Source organism: Rana temporaria, chromosome 3 (genome assembly GCF_905171775.1).
Source record: "Rana temporaria chromosome 3, aRanTem1.1, whole genome shotgun sequence".
Lineage (NCBI taxonomy): Eukaryota > Metazoa > Chordata > Amphibia > Anura > Ranidae > Rana > Rana temporaria.
The window spans coordinates 324,645,300-324,660,905 of NC_053491.1; the positions used below are offsets into that span (position 1 = coordinate 324,645,300).

The window sequence follows — 15,606 nt, forward strand, 5'->3', positions numbered from 1 at the left end:
CGCTGCCTCCAGTCTGTCAAATCTGTCTGAAAGTCTTAAATACAGTATGATGCAACTTGATGCTGTACTGACTGGTACTTGGGTTTAGGGTCATATGTGTTCAGGGACATATGCCCAGAACACAGGTATTATGAGTTTCGGGCATACATCCATGAACACCTAGGCCCCTAAACGCGAGTACAACTTGGTTCAGTATATTTCAGTCTGTCAAAGTATTTGTTCTTGAGTTTAGTTATCCTTTAATGGAGACCTATTCAACACTGATAATTCTGTGTTAAAGCGGTAGTTCACCCTCACTCACATGATTTTACCATCGAGACAGGCATTGTAGCGCGAGCTACAGTATGCCTGTCCCGATTTTTTTAACCCCGGACTCACCTTGTAATCGTACATTGTAGATTTCGGCTCCCGCGGGGAATGGGCGTGCCTATGGAGAGGGAGGATGATTGACGGCCGGCTCTGGCACGTCACTCTCCCCGAAGACAGCCGGAGTAGGTCTCGGCTCTTCACGGCGCCTGCGCACAGGCTATGCGCAGGCGCCGTGAAGAGCCAAGCCTATTTCGGCTATTTCCGGAGAAGCGTGACGCGCCAGAGCCGGCCGTCAATCATCCTCCGTCTCCATAGGCACGCCCATTCCCCGGTATCTTCGATGTACGAGTACAAGGTGAGTACGGGGGTAAAAAAATCGGGACAGGCATACTGTAGCTCGCGCTACAATGCCTGATTTTATGGTAGAAAAAAAATAAAAAAATTTTGCGTTCATAGGGTGAACCCCCGCTTTAAATATTAATATTACTGTATACACTTGAGTATAAGCTGACCCGAAAATAAGCCGAGGCATCTAATTTTACCACAAAAAAATGGGAAAATGTATTGGGGTAGATCCACGTACCTGGGCGCATTAATACGCTGGGCGCAGCATATCTAAGATACACTACGCCGCCCCAACTTATTTTTTTTCCGAATCCACAAAGAATTTGCGCCGTAAGTTACGGCGGCGTAGTGTATCTTTGGCGGCGTAAGGGCGCAGAATTCAAATGATGTAATGGGGGCGTGTTTTATGTTAATACGTCGTGACCCAACGTAAACAATGTTTTTTTTTAACTGCGCATGCGCCGTCCGTTGGGGTATGCGCATGCTCGAAATTAACCCGGAAAAAGCCAATGCTTCTGACGGTGACGTCATTCTACGTAAATCCCTATTCGCGAACGACTTACGCAAACAACGTAAAAATTTCAAAATTGTACGCGGGAACGACGGCCATACTTAACATTGAGTACGCCTCATAACAGCACCTTTAACTATACGCCGAAAAAAGCCGAACGAAAACGACTGTAAGTGGAAACTCACTGTGCCCATCTGCAGTCTCACTGTGCCCATCTGCAGCCTCACTGTACCTCATCTCCCGCAGCCACTCCCGCAGCCACTTACAGAAAATGACTGTAAGTGGAAACTCAATGTGCCCATCTGCAGTCTCACTGTGCCCATCTGCAGCCTCGCTGTGTGCATTTGCAGCCTCACTGTGCCCATCTGCAGCCTCATGTACCTCATCTCCCGCAGCCTCATGTACCTCATCTCCTGCTGTGTCATGCACAGTCTCCCGCTGTGTCATGCAGTCTTAACTGCAGTCGGCGGCCGTCTACTGTAACAAAGCCTCGCCTCCTCCTCATCCTCGTCTGTGATAGACAGAACACTGATACAGTTTCCCAGCAGTGAGTCAGTGTTCAGTGTTCACAAATGAGGGGGAGGCAGAGCTTTGTTACAGTGGATGGACGCCGACTGCAGCTAAGACTGCATGACACAGCGGAAGAGGGAGCAAGTTCCCATGCCTCCTTTAGTCTAATGAGAACCCCTGGAGTCAGAGATAGCTGACATCATTCTTTGTAGAGTGGGTTACAAGGCATGTTGGGTGTAGTGCAAGATAGATTCATGGGCGCCAGACCCTTCTTGAATGCAAAGAGATTTATTTTTCTCAGAACTGTGGGAGAGAGGTTTAGGGCCAGGACACCATTAGGTAGTTGCAATATTAATTGGCAGACTCAGAGACTTCTACAGGTAGACAGCCATGCAGGGAAAAGCATCCAATATAAACAAGACCAAGGATAAATCCAAGGAAAAATCCAAGCTTTGCTCACCCAGCAAGACACCACATCTGCATGTGTAGGAGCGCTGTCTTCAATGGCAACAGTCTTTTAACAGTTCCTAACACAAGTTGTAACAAGCTCCTTTACTCATCCTAAGATCACTTATCGTAGATTCTCAATCCACTGAGCTCCCAGTCTCTCTCACTAGATTGCTGGTTCACTGCCCGTGAGCTCTTCCAATTGTCTTACTTAGTATCTTCCTCAAACATCACCCCTGCTTTCCTGCTGGGTCCCTGGCTTGGCACTCCAGATACTCCTCAAGCGTCACCCCACTAGCTGGTTTACTGACCTGGCACCTGCTAAAGTTTCCCCGATACTTCACTGCCCCTGGTTGGTGAGAATACTGCTTCAGGACTTGCTTCAGCTGATAATAAGTCGATTGGTCCTTTAGTGGCCACAGCTTCCCCTCTACCTCTGACCACGACAGGTTCTCCGGTCGGCAGAACCATCTCTTCTGGTTGGTCTGCAAGCCGCAGTCCCAACCCTTTTCTGCTCTTTTGCTTCTGGATAGGCCCTCAGACAGCCAGCAGGCTAAGGGGCCAAGAAAACCTCTGTCCATTGGCTGAGACACCCCATATACTCCTAAGAGACCTTGCGCTGCTCCACTTTTTGTTTGAGGTTGCCCCACAGATAGTCAATAGGGTTTAGGTTTATGTCTGGAGACATGCTTGGCCAGTCCATCACCTTTACCCTCAGCTTCTTTAGCAAGGCAGTGATCATCTTGGAGGTGTGTATGGGGTTGTTATGTTGCAATACTGCCCTGTGGCCCAGTCCCTGAAGGGAGGGGATCATGTTCTCCTTCAGTATGCCTCAGTACATGTTGGCATTCATGGTTCCCTCAATGAACTGTAGCTCCCCAGTGCCGGCAACACTTATGCAGCCCCAGACCATGACACTCCCACCACCATGCTTGACTGTTGGCAAGACACACTTGTCTTTGTACTCCTCACCTGGTTGCCGCCACACATGCAGCTCTGTGGTCTTGGCCACCATGCTGCAGCTCAGTTTAAGGGTCTGGGCAATCTTCTTATAACCTATGCCATCTTTATGTACAGCAACAATTCTCGTTTTCAGATCCTCAGAGAGTTCTTTGCCATGAGGTGCCATGTTGAAATTCCAGTAACCAGTATGAGAGAGTGAGAGTGATAACGCCAAATTTAAGACACCTGCTGCCCATTCACACCTGAGACCTTTTAATTACTAACGAGTCACATGACCCTGGGAGGGAAAATTACTACTTGGGCCCAATTTGGACATTTTCACTTGGGGTGTACTCACTTTTGTTGCCACTGGCTTAGACATTAATAGCTGTGTGTTGAGTTATTTTGAGGGGACAGAAAATTTACACTGTAATACAAGCTGTACATTCACTACTTTACATTGTAGCAAAGTGTAATTTCTTCAGTGTTGTCACATAAAAAGATCTAATAAAATATGTACAAAAATGTGAGGGGAGTACTCACTTTTGTGAGATACTGTATATGTATATATGTAGAAATATATATATAGATATAGTTTTTTTTTTTTCAAGGCACATCCTGTATATTGTCAGATCCACTATTGAGATACGAATGTTTGTAACCATTGTTTACATTACAGACCATTCTCTCCCCTTACTAGCTGTGATCTTTTATATGATTGAAAGCACTGTATATCCCAACGAAATGCCATATGTTTTAAAGAAAATATATATATATTTTTATCTTTGTTCCTCCTCTGTTGCATTTCGGTGCTGTTGACCTATTCCAGCCTTTTTTATAGCAACTTCCTGTCTACATCCATGTACTTGGGGGATGGCAGCATGCCATTTCTCAGGTCGGGTCTTTATGATAGTGACAATGGAACATGCCTGCCTTATAGTCGCTTATAGAAGTGCGAGTGACAACACAGGAGAGCAATTATGAGACAGAGACATAGTATTGTCACCCTGTAGCAAGAAGTGGCCTTCACGACAGGATTCTTGGTACTGTAGCTGCAAATTTAAAAACGTTTAAAATGACTCTTAAGATTATATTAACATGTTAAATCTTACAGTATATTAGATTTTAGTGATTTTGTTTATATATACATTTGGAAAGAAGAATTCCATATAATATGTTACATATAAAAAAAATGTAAAGCAGTAATAAAAATTTTATATATTGTGGTTTACAAATTCTTTGCCTGCATTCACACCTGAGCAGAGCATAAGAAAAGCTTATTTCTGTGATTTTAGATTGTATTTTCAGGCATATTGCAGGTGTGTGTATATCAAGCTTTAGGTCTTTGTTTCCTGAACTGGGCAAGGGGAGCAGAGCAGTTCTATAGGTGAGGAGTCCTTCAGGTGTAAATATGTGCAAAAAACACGTGTCACATGTTTAGAGGAGCGCCTATTGAAGTCAAAAAGACCAAAACCTACATTAAATAATTAATGTAAATGAAAGAATACATAAAAAAAAGTGTAGGGCGTAGAGCAGGGGTCAGCAACCTTTGTCCACTTAAGGGCTGGATTCAATGTATGTGAATGCATGGAGGGCCGCATTCACCTGCTAATAAATGAAGATAATAATCTGGACCCCTTTACATTACAGCACCACACCTCTGGACCCCTTTACACCACACATCTGGACCACCTCAGCCCCCCCTGCACATCGCACAGCCCATCCCCATGCTAAGCTTTAAAATTGCGCACACTAGAATAGCGACAAACTATGGTACTTAAAAATCTCCATAGGCAACGCTTTAAAAAAGTCTCCAGCATGGGTCTTAAACTACGACCCTCCAGTTGTTCAGGAACTACAATTCCCATCATGCCTAGTCATGTCTGTGAATATCAGTGTGTTACAATGCCTCATGGGATGTGTAGTTCTACAACAGCTGGGTGGCCGTAGTTTGAGGATCCCTGGTTTACAGGTTACCAGTTTAGGGTTACAGAGGTCTTGTGCTAGAAGTATTGGTCTCGCTCTAAGGCCTCATGCCCACGGACGTTTTTACAGACACTTTTCTGAGCGTCTTTTGCAGCTTAAAAACGGCTCTCCAAATTAGCCTATGGCCTCATGCCCACCATGACGTTTTTGAGCTGTAAATGGCTGAGCCGTTTTTAAGCTGCAAAAAAAAAAAAACAGGACCAGTGCGTTCTGAAGCGCCAGCGTTAGAGCTGTAAAGACGTCAGACGCTGGCAAACGTGATTTAACGAGGCTTTACGCTGTGTTAAACCTCGTCCGGCATTTCTTTCTCTATTCAAAATCAATGGTTCCCTATGGGAGCCCATTGATTTGAATAGAGGTCGCACCAGAAGTCGGATCAAGATGATCTGACTTGCGGGGCGACTTGTGTGCGGAACCGTACCAGGCCGCATACCCTCAACATGGGGGGTGGGTGCTTTGGGGCAGGGGGGGGGGCGCTGATTTATTAGTCAGCTTCGGGGGTCTTCTCCGCTTTTCGGGGTCTTTTCCCGCTCTCCGGTGCCTTCTTCTGGGCTGGCTGCCGCTATCTTTTTGCAGCTCTTTTACTAGCAGCGGCCAGCCCGGTCTTCCTTGTCACCTTCTGCCTTCTTCTCTCTTTTTTTCTTCCGATGCTGCCACAATGCTCTCTCCCGCTGTAATGCCGGGTGTGCGGTGCACGATGATTTATATAGGCCTCTTATGATGTCACAGTCTCAGAAGAAGTCTTCCCTCTAAGAAGAGGGAAGAAGGCAGAAGGCGACGCAGAAGACCTGGCTGGCCACCGCTAGTAAAAGAGCTGCAAGAAGATAGCAGCGGCCAGCCCCGAAGAAGGCACCGGGGAGCGGGAGAAGAACCGGTGAGAGCGGAGAAGACCCCCGAAGGCAGAAGGCGACGAGGAAGACCGGGCTGGCCGCAGCTAGTAAAAGAGCTTAAAGAAGATAGCGGTGGCCAGCCCAGAAGAAGGCACCAAAGAGCGGGAGAAGACCCCCGGAGCTGACTAATAAATGATTTTAAAAACCTGTGTTGTGTGTTTATTTTATTGACCCTTTTCCTCCCGGTGAATGGGTAGGGGTACGATGTACCCCCTACTTATTCACGTAGGGTGGGGGGGCCAGGATCTGGGGGCTCCCAGATTCCGATAACCCCCCCCGCTCGCAGACCCCGACAACCAATGACCAGGGTTGTCGGGAAGAGGTCCTTGTCCCCATCAACATGAGAACAAGGTGCTTTGGGGTGGACACAAAAATCCGGCAGCACCTGAGAGGGTAGTGCTACACTACCCTCACCAGAGATTGCTGTACAAGGCTGTCTCCATTGCTTCTCCACCTGAGGCAAGACAGGATGTGGGTCACTGGCCAAATCACAAGGTTAAGCCTAAAAAGAAAACAAATGCAGCCACCACATTTAAGGATTGGTAAGCTGCAATTTTAAATGTTTGTATTTGGAAATAATACTGCTTTAAAGTTTATGTTCATTTGCACACAACATCATCAACTTAAAATGTATACTCTTATACAGTATAATATAATATGTAACTGTCCGCTTATCATTGTGGATCTAGTTCAGCACTTACTGCTGGGTGGAACATTTCTGCCTCCCTTTGGTTCCCTGGGGAATGTTTTGATCAGCAGGATTACAAGACCACTCCTTCTTCCTGTCTTAGAAAGAAAGCCTTTTCCTGTATCTCAGATGCCACATGTTAGCTGTCTGCATAGGATTTCATGGAAGATGTCTGCAGAAAATCCCTAAAGCTTAAAGTTTGTACCCCCCTTGGCAAGTGGATCGAGTTTTCACGGTGCTATGGTGCTATGGTGCTATGGTGCTTACGATATTCATATTTACGGTGCTCAAGGAGATAAAGAAAATAATATTCAACCCTGCTGCGCACCTTTGTTCCGAAATAATAAAACTACTGCACCCGTCAGAAGCTCTCCTCTTGTTATTTATTCGATGCCAAAGGGGCCGTAACAGTGAAAACTCGTCGCTGCGGTGGAGACTCGACATCACCAGCTGCGTCGCTGTCTTCATCGAACTGTGAGTAAAGGCTTCCCAACGCCTCGCAAGACACGTGCGGACGCCATCTTGGCAACAGAGACTTGGCTAAAAAAGTAAACGTGTCACGTGGACTTTTAAATATAGCGTGCTCTTTATATGTGATCCGGAAGCCGCCCTTAACTAGTATGCGAGCCAAATAGTTAATATTTTGCTAAACCAGTGATCAAGTTATTATATTCGTGTTTAGAGGCCTAGTGTCAGATTTAAAGCAACGCTATCTTCCAAGTTCCTAATCCACTAAACTGCAGTTATTTAGGTAAAGGGTTAATTGTCTGGTTAGAAAGTGTCAGCAGTATATTCGTTTAAAACATTTTGTAGTACTGTATGCATTGTTTGCTAATCTTTAGTTACAAGTGTGAACACCTGTTATCTGTCGTAGCCCTTAGTAGCAAGTTTGAGCCAACACTCATTCAAGTTAGGTTTCAGGCACACTCACACTTGAAAGGCAAAGGCACACTAGAACAAAATGTTGTCACCTGCTGAAGAAACAGACAAACCCACAGAGTCACAACAGGTACGATCCAGCTCTAGAGAGCGAAGCCTAACAGAAAAGGGCAAAGAAATGCACGAAGAAACAGTTAAGAAAAATGAAAAGGCATTCAACAAGGTGTGCAACTCTTGGAAGGAGCTAGCAAAGGAATGTAGGACAAAGTTAAAAGGTTTCTGCTCAACTGAAGACTTTAATACAAGATTGAAAGAGATTAAAGCCAAAGAAGCGTTAGTGCACCAACAGTATGAGTCCATGTGCCGAAATAATTCCACTACCCCGTACGTTGTTAAGAAAATGGATGCATGCACCGTGTTAACGGCTGAAATCTGCAACCTCATCAGCAAGCGGCTAGAGAATGTAGATGAAATCTTTAACGATCAACTTGAGAAGGAAAGGGTGAGGATGGTGCTTAATAAAGAAGAGCATGAGTCAGTCTTTGGAAACTCAGAAACAGAAACTGTCCTCTCAGAGTCATTACCAGACTCCAACGCAAGCTCAAGAGCCACTTCCAGATCTAGCAAACGCGCTGACGCAGAAGCAGATCTTGCAGCCAAAATAGAACAGGCAAAGGCGACGCAACAGATGCGCGAGGAGCAAGCTAAGCTGAACAAACTAGAGGCAGAAATTAAACTGAAGTTGGATGAGGAAAAGACAAGACTACAACAGCTACAAGCAGAAAATGAAGTCAAGGTAGCTGCAGCAAGAGTGAAAGCCTACAACGCTTATGATAGTCTTGAAATTTACGAACAGGAGACAGACCACAATGTGCAATACCTCTGCCAAAATAATGAACCACGAAACTCATTGAATCCAAAGGCTGTGCCATTTCAACCTTCAAATACACCACTTGGGGTGCCAAGACCAAATGAAGAAGTTAGTCTAACCCCAGGACTTGCAAGTCTGCTTATCTCCAACCGTCTCCCTATACCTGAACCAACTGTATTCACAGGTGATCCTTTGAAGTTCATAGATTGGAAGATATCCTTTATGGCGCTGATTGATCAGAAACCACTCCCTGTGTGCGAAAAAATGCTGTACTTGAAGAGGTATCTAGGTGGTGAAGCTCGTAAGGCAGTGGAAGGGTTCTTCTACCGAAATTCAGAAGATGCCTATCTAGGTGCTTGGGGAATCCTACAGGACAGGTATGGAGGTCCATTCATAGTGCAAAGAGCCTTCAGAGAAAGGTTGGCTAAATGGCCAAAGATATCAGCAAATGACCCTGTAGCATTAAGAGAGTTTGCAGATTTCCTTCAAGGTTGTGTGGAGGCCATTCCTCATGTTAAAGGCCTAGCTATTCTAAATGATTGTGAAGAAAACCACAAGCTTCTCAAGAAACTGCCTGAATGGATCGTGCGCAGATGGGGTCGCATCGCCGTGGACGAGCTGGACAAGTCCCAAGAATACCCAACCTTTGCTCGTTTCACAGAGTTCCTGCAAAGGGAAGCTAAGATTGCATGCAACCCCATTGCCTCTCCTTTTCTCCTCAGTACCAAGACTACAGATGAGAGAATTCCCAAGAGAGCCAAGGCGCTCAACACAAGCACTCAAATGAAGCCCTCTACCTTCAACGTTCCAAATATCTCAGCTTCAAGACCGAAACCACCTTGCCTAGTCTGCAAAGACGAAACACACGGTGTCGCTAAATGTCTGACTTTTGCGGCAAAGACCATCGATGAAAAGAGGGCCTTTATTCACGAAAACCATCTCTGTTTTGGTTGCTTAAGAAAGGGCCACACTACAAAAGACTGCAAAGGAAGACACACGTGTAGCATATGCAGTCGACGTCATCCAACCTGTTTGCACATACAGAGAGACACTGAGCCTGTCAAGGCATCAAACGATGATTCAGTAGGCATGAGAAATAAGGCAAACGACAACGTTCCCAAAGTTATGTCCCATACTTTGACAAGACATACGTCTGCCACATCCTGCATTGTTCCAGTTCTGTTGTCAGCTACTACGGAGCCTCAGAGGGAAATCCTCACTTATGCCTTACTTGACACACAGAGTGATTCAACCTTTATTCTGGCAGACCTGGTATCGAAGTTAAGTGTGAGCACCAAGCCATTACAGCTAAGGCTCAGCACAATGACAGCGGTTGACACAGTTATTTCAAGCCAAATTGCTCACGGTCTGCAAGTGCGTGGCTTCAACTCCGAAGTTCAAGTCCAACTCCGTCAAGCCTATACAAGAGATTTCATTCCAGTAGATAAGTCTCATATCCCCACTAAGGAGACTGCACTCCAGTGGTCACACCTCAAACACTTGGCAAACAAGTTACAGCCACTTCAAGATTGCGAAGTAGGACTACTGATCGGTTATGACTGCCCATCAGCACTGGCTCCCTTGGAGGTTGTTATCGGCTCCGAAAATGAACCCTTCGCTCAAAAAACTATGCTCGGCTGGAGCATTGTAGGATCAGCAAATCCACATCTTGATAGACCGGGTAGCCAGAGCTTCGTACACAGAGTCGCAGTGAAAGAAATGCCAATGCCGCCAGTCGCTGATGTGTTAAAGGCTTTAGAAATGGACTTCATTGAAAGAAATTATGAAGATAAGTACGTGTCTCAAGATGATGTTCGCTTCGTGCAGTTTCTCTCGGAAACTATAATGAAAAGGAAAGATGGACACTACGAGATGCCGTTACCCTTCAAAGACAACAGTCAACTGGCACTACCAAACAATAAGAGGCTGGCCCTTATTCGACTTCATCATCTAAAGAAAAGATTAAAGGGAAATAGACAGTACCATGAACACTACACTGCATTCATGGAAGAAACAATCAGAAAAGGTGATGCAGAACCAGCCCCTTCATTATCAGAGGAAGAGACAGTGTGGTACATCCCACATCACGGGGTTTATCACCCCAAGAAGCCAGACAAGTTAAGAGTTGTCTTTGATTGTTCAGCAAAGTTCAAAGGCATCTCCCTAAACGATACCTTGCTGACAGGTCCCGACCTGATAAACTCTCTAGTGGGAGTCCTCTGTCGCTTCAGGAAGGAAGCAGTTGCTGTGATATGCGACATTGAAAAGATGTTCCATCAGTTCTATATCCCCTCAGAAATGCGCAATTACTTAAGGTTCCTTTGGTGGGAGAACGGTCAGTTGGAAACAGAACCGAAAGAATACAGAATGGCAGTTCACCTTTTCGGTGCCAGCTCCTCTCCAGGATGTGCCAATTTCGGCCTTAAGTATCTTGCACGACAACACAAGTCAGAACATCCCTCAGCATCAGCCTTCATCGAGAAGAACTTTTATGTCGACGACGGCCTAACTAGCGTTCCAACAGTCAGCGAAGCTTCGAATCTAATCCTCGAAACTCAAGGATTATGTAAAAATGCCGGCCTACGACTGCATAAGTTCAACTCTAATAAAAGGGACGTCCTGTCCTGTATAGCTCCGTCAGAAAGAGCAACAACTAGTGTACCTGTCAAACTTAGCCCAGACTCAACAACAGAAGGACAAGTACTTGGCATTCAGTGGTCAATTGAAAACGACACCTTCAGTTTCAGTGCTGACATAAAGCATCAACCCTCAACTCGTCGTGGTATCCTGTCAGTCGTAGCCTCCCTTTATGATCCTCTAGGCTTCATAGCCCCCTTCATACTGAGTGGCAAGTGCATTCTCCAAGAGCTTTGCCGCAGAGGCATCAGTTGGGATGAAGCACTTCCTGAGAGCTTATGTCCACGGTGGGAGGCTTGGAAGAGTAGTCTGCAAGCTTTAAGGGAAATCAAGATACCCAGATGTTACCATCCCCCAGACTTTGGTAACAGAATGAAAGTGGAACTACACCACTTTTCCGATGCCAGCAACATAGGATATGGTGCCTGTTCGTACCTTAGGTACAAAAATGACAGAGATCAAGTCCATTGCAGCTTCGTAATGGCCAAGGCAAGAGTTGCACCAACGAAGATTGTGAGCATCCCAAGGCTTGAACTCTCAGCTGCCGTCACTGCAGCAAGGTTGAGTGTCATGTTGAAGGCAGAACTTGAAATAGAAATTGACAAAGAGTTCTTCTGGACAGACTCCCAAGTAGTCTTAGCCTATATCAATAACGAAGCAAGAAGGTTTCACGTGTTTGTAGCCAATCGTGTTCAACTCATAAGAGAGATTACAGATCCAACCCAGTGGCATTATGTGGATACGACACAAAACCCAGCCGACCATGCATCCAGGGGTCTACATGTAGCGGATATCTCCACCTCAAGTTGGTTATCTGGGCCTAGTTTCCTTTGGAGATCTGAAGTGCACGCATCTTCAAGCTCTTCAGCAGAACTAATTGTAGACGATCCTAAAGTCAAACCCATTACAACCCTTGCATCACAAGCCAATGAACAATTCTGGAGTCGGTGGAAAAGAGAATACCTCATGAGTGTTTCCACAAGACAGAAATGGCACACACCTCGACGTAACCTCAAAGTAAATGACATCGTCATAATCAAAGAAGATATGTCTCCCAGATGCCAGTGGCAACTAGGACGTGTAATTGAAACTACAATAGAAAAGGATGATCTAGTTTGTCGAGTCAAGGTGTTAGTAGGTGACAGAAGATTGCAAGATAAGAAGGACTATGTATCAAAACCTTCAATTATTGAACGTCCTATTCAAAAGCTAGTAGTCCTCATAGAAAGCAAATAAGTTCAGTTTTAGTGATACACTAGCATACCACCACACAAGACAGTAGCCAGTCACAGAGGTACCTATAAGCTAAATTGTGTATGATGTACCATGTTTTATAGCGGCCAAGGTTATGTTCTGTAAATTATGTATGACTTTTAGGTTATGTTCATCATAACATAATTTGGTGGGAGTGTAACTGTCCGCTTATCATTGTGGATCTAGTTCAGCACTTACTGCTGGGTGGAACATTTCTGCCTCCCTTTGGTTCCCTGGGGAATGTTTTGATCAGCAGGATTACAAGACCACTCCTTCTTCCTGTCTTAGAAAGAAAGCCTTTTCCTGTATCTCAGATGCCACATGTTAGCTGTCTGCATAGGATTTCATGGAAGATGTCTGCAGAAAATCCCTAAAGCTTAAAGTTTGTACCCCCCTTGGCAAGTGGATCGAGTTTTCACGGTGCTATGGTGCTATGGTGCTATGGTGCTTACGATATTCATATTTACGGTGCTCAAGGAGATAAAGAAAATAATATTCAACCCTGCTGCGCACCTTTGTTCCGAAATAATAAAACTACTGCACCCGTCAGAAGCTCTCCTCTTGTTATTTATTCGATGCCAAAGGGGCCGTAACATAATATGTTTGGTGAACAGTGTTTGTACATTTGCACTGGGCGTTCATGCTAGATCTGATAATGCTAGTTCAGACTGCTCAGTGCTTACATAAATGAACAGTCATAAAGTTGAGGAGAGGGTGCAACAGAGAGAAAAATGTAAAGACAACTATTTTAGGTAAGCATCGACTTGTCTAGAATGGGACATCAGAGACCACTATTTAAGCCTTAAATGAAAGTGCAGACATTTGAGGTAGCAAAACAAAGATTAAGCAGATTCGGATTTCTTTACCTTTCACTGCTATATTAGAAAATGGCATATAGGTAGAGAATCACTCTTAAGTGCCCCAGCTATCACAAATAAGAAACTTTTATGCTTAGTGATAAAAACGGTAATGTAGCTAACTGTAAAATATACGGATATTAGAGGTTACAGAGGATTTTTGTAAAACTATGAAATCCAAAAGCCACATTTCAAGTTATTTTTATAAAGGTTATAATACTGTAACAATACTGGATGACCTATAACTGCCATCTTATCCCCCCCCCCCCAAAAAAAAAAGATAACATATACAGTTGTCTAACCTGAATTTGACTTTTTTTTTTTACACTATTCTTTACTTGGACTTCAACTGTAACTTTGCCATTGTTCTGATACCGATACCCCAAAAAAGGTGTTTCTCAGTTAAATCCTTTTGGCTGAACGTGATTTATGAGTAGTAGGTTTAACGTTCAACGCCAGTCACCCACCTCTCACCAACGTTCTTTTGGCTGGACTGGTCTTGTCCGATCTCAGTGTCCTTCATCTTCTCCTCCAGCAGTGTTGATCTTCAAAGCAGCAAAGAGCAATACTAACGTAATGACGTCAGTGTTACTGTCTGCAGCACTGTACTGTGGGTGTGTTCACGACACCCTGGCTTCTGAAAAAGTGCACAGCATGATTTAATCCAAAAGAGGTCTGGGGATGAACCACGGATGGATGAGTCTACCAGGGACAGTGCCGAGAAGAAGGTGCGTATTGCAGTAAAAGTTGTGTCTTTATTTTTACAAATGCTGGTATTTATATTTTAGATAATAATAAAAAATGGAATTGGGCTTTAAAGTGATATCAAAGGCTCATTTTTTTTATAATAAACATGTCATACTTTCCTGCTCTGTTTTGCACAGAGCAGCCCCAATGCTCCTCTTCTCGGGTCCCCTGCCGATGCTCCTGGCTCTTCCCCCTTGACAAGTGCTCCCAATAGCAGGCAAGTGCTCCCAAACCCTGATCTATGCGTCCATAAGACACATAAAGCCACGGCTCGGCCCTACCTCCTGCGCTCTCCTCATTGGCTCACTGGCTGTGATTGACAATCCCTCCCACTGCTTTCTCAACCAATGAGGAGAGAGAGACCTTATCACTTTTATTGCTATCACAAGAAATGTAAACATACCTTGCCATAACAATGCCAGGTTCTCTTTTAAGAGAGATCTGGGGTCAATAAGACATTTTTATTAATGTTTTCCTTTAGGAATAAAAAAAAAAAGTGATGAGCGGCGGCCATCTTGCCATCACTCATCTCTATGTTAAATCCACTGCTGGTGCCGGATGGGTTCCCGGGCTTGCCGATTGGTAAGGTAAGCCTGGGAACTACCAAGAATCGGCGGGAGGCACCCATCCCACCACTTCTAAAAGTGATCCTGTGGCAAATCCCCCCCGAGGATCACTTTTATCTGAAAGTCTGGCAACTGGGGGGGAAAAATACAGGGGTTTTGGCATCTATCTAGCTGCAGCCATGACGTAAAACGAATGACGTATTTTCCATAAAGTAAAATGAATGACTTATTTTCCCAGTTAGGCGATCGGCAAGTGGATACCATTGCAGAGTGCACACGACACAATATAGCGTTACATTTCTTGCAGAATAAAAAAGGGGATTTATTTCCAGCAGATGTAACAAAATGCTTTCAATGATATATTTAACAGACCAAAAGTGAGCAAATAGAAGTTTAAAGTTAAAGGATCACTAAAGGAATTTTTTTTTTAGCTAAATAGCTTCCTTTACCTTACTGCAGTACTGGTTTCATGTCCTCATTGTTCGTTTTTGCTTTGAAGTTGCTGTAATTCTGCTGTGATCTCCACATTTCCTGCTTGTCTGGCTCCTTATTAAAAATCTCATGGCAGCTTTTCACTGTGGTCCAAGCTGTGTGTCTAAAACTCCTCAGAACCAATCAGATTAATTTTAAAAACAAAACACTGCCCTGGATTTGTTTGTTTTTGTTCTGTGGGTCTCTTTACTTCACAGAAACATGAAACCAGTTTAAAAACGAAAGTGAAACTAGAGGCACATTATATGATTGAATTTAATCTATTTTTAATCATTTTTAAAAGGAATCAGTTAACTTTTATGTCTCTATACCCTGTAAACAGTCATTTCAGCAAAACATTTTTTTTTACCTTTAGTGACCCTTTAAGGCTTTCTCACACTTAAACATAAGAAAAAAAAAAGTGAATGTTTGTAATCTCCATACCAGGAGTGGCGACCTGAGAAAAATCAAAGCAGAGCAGAGATCTTTCTGATAGAACTCATACAAAACATAAGCTATAGAATTTAAAGAAATATATAGAATTTTTTTTCAGTATGCAAATTACATACCTTTTGTTGGAAATGTCAGAGGAAGATAATGTTTGGTTTCAGAATATGTTGTTGAACTGGAGGTTACTTATCTTTCTACGTGAAAAACCTGAAACCTTCTTGGTGGTTTAAATGGTGCTGCAATGAA

The 15,606-nt window shown here is 44.2% G+C and overlaps 1 protein-coding gene and 1 long non-coding RNA gene across 2 annotated transcripts; both read left to right on the forward strand.

The window, feature by feature from the left end:
- The first annotated feature begins 6,604 nt into the window (after nt 1-6,604).
- On the forward strand, nt 6,605-12,818 carry LOC120932517. The gene is made up of 2 exons (XR_005748008.1): nt 6,605-7,102; nt 12,558-12,818. It is a non-coding gene; the product is annotated as an uncharacterized LOC120932517 (long non-coding RNA).
- On the forward strand, nt 7,391-12,681 carry LOC120932516. Its single transcript, XM_040344966.1, has one exon. The coding sequence runs from the start codon at nt 7,590-7,592 to the stop codon at nt 12,249-12,251; it is 4,662 nt and encodes a 1,553-aa protein (XP_040200900.1). The 5' UTR covers nt 7,391-7,589; the 3' UTR covers nt 12,252-12,681.
- Nucleotides 12,819-15,606: the final 2,788 nt, after the last annotated feature.

Bases quoted from the DNA above. Each gene is read 5' to 3' on its own strand.
- LOC120932516 (XM_040344966.1), top strand. From the start codon at position 7,590: ATGTTGTCACCTGCTGAAGAAACAGACAAACCCACAGAGTCACAACAG.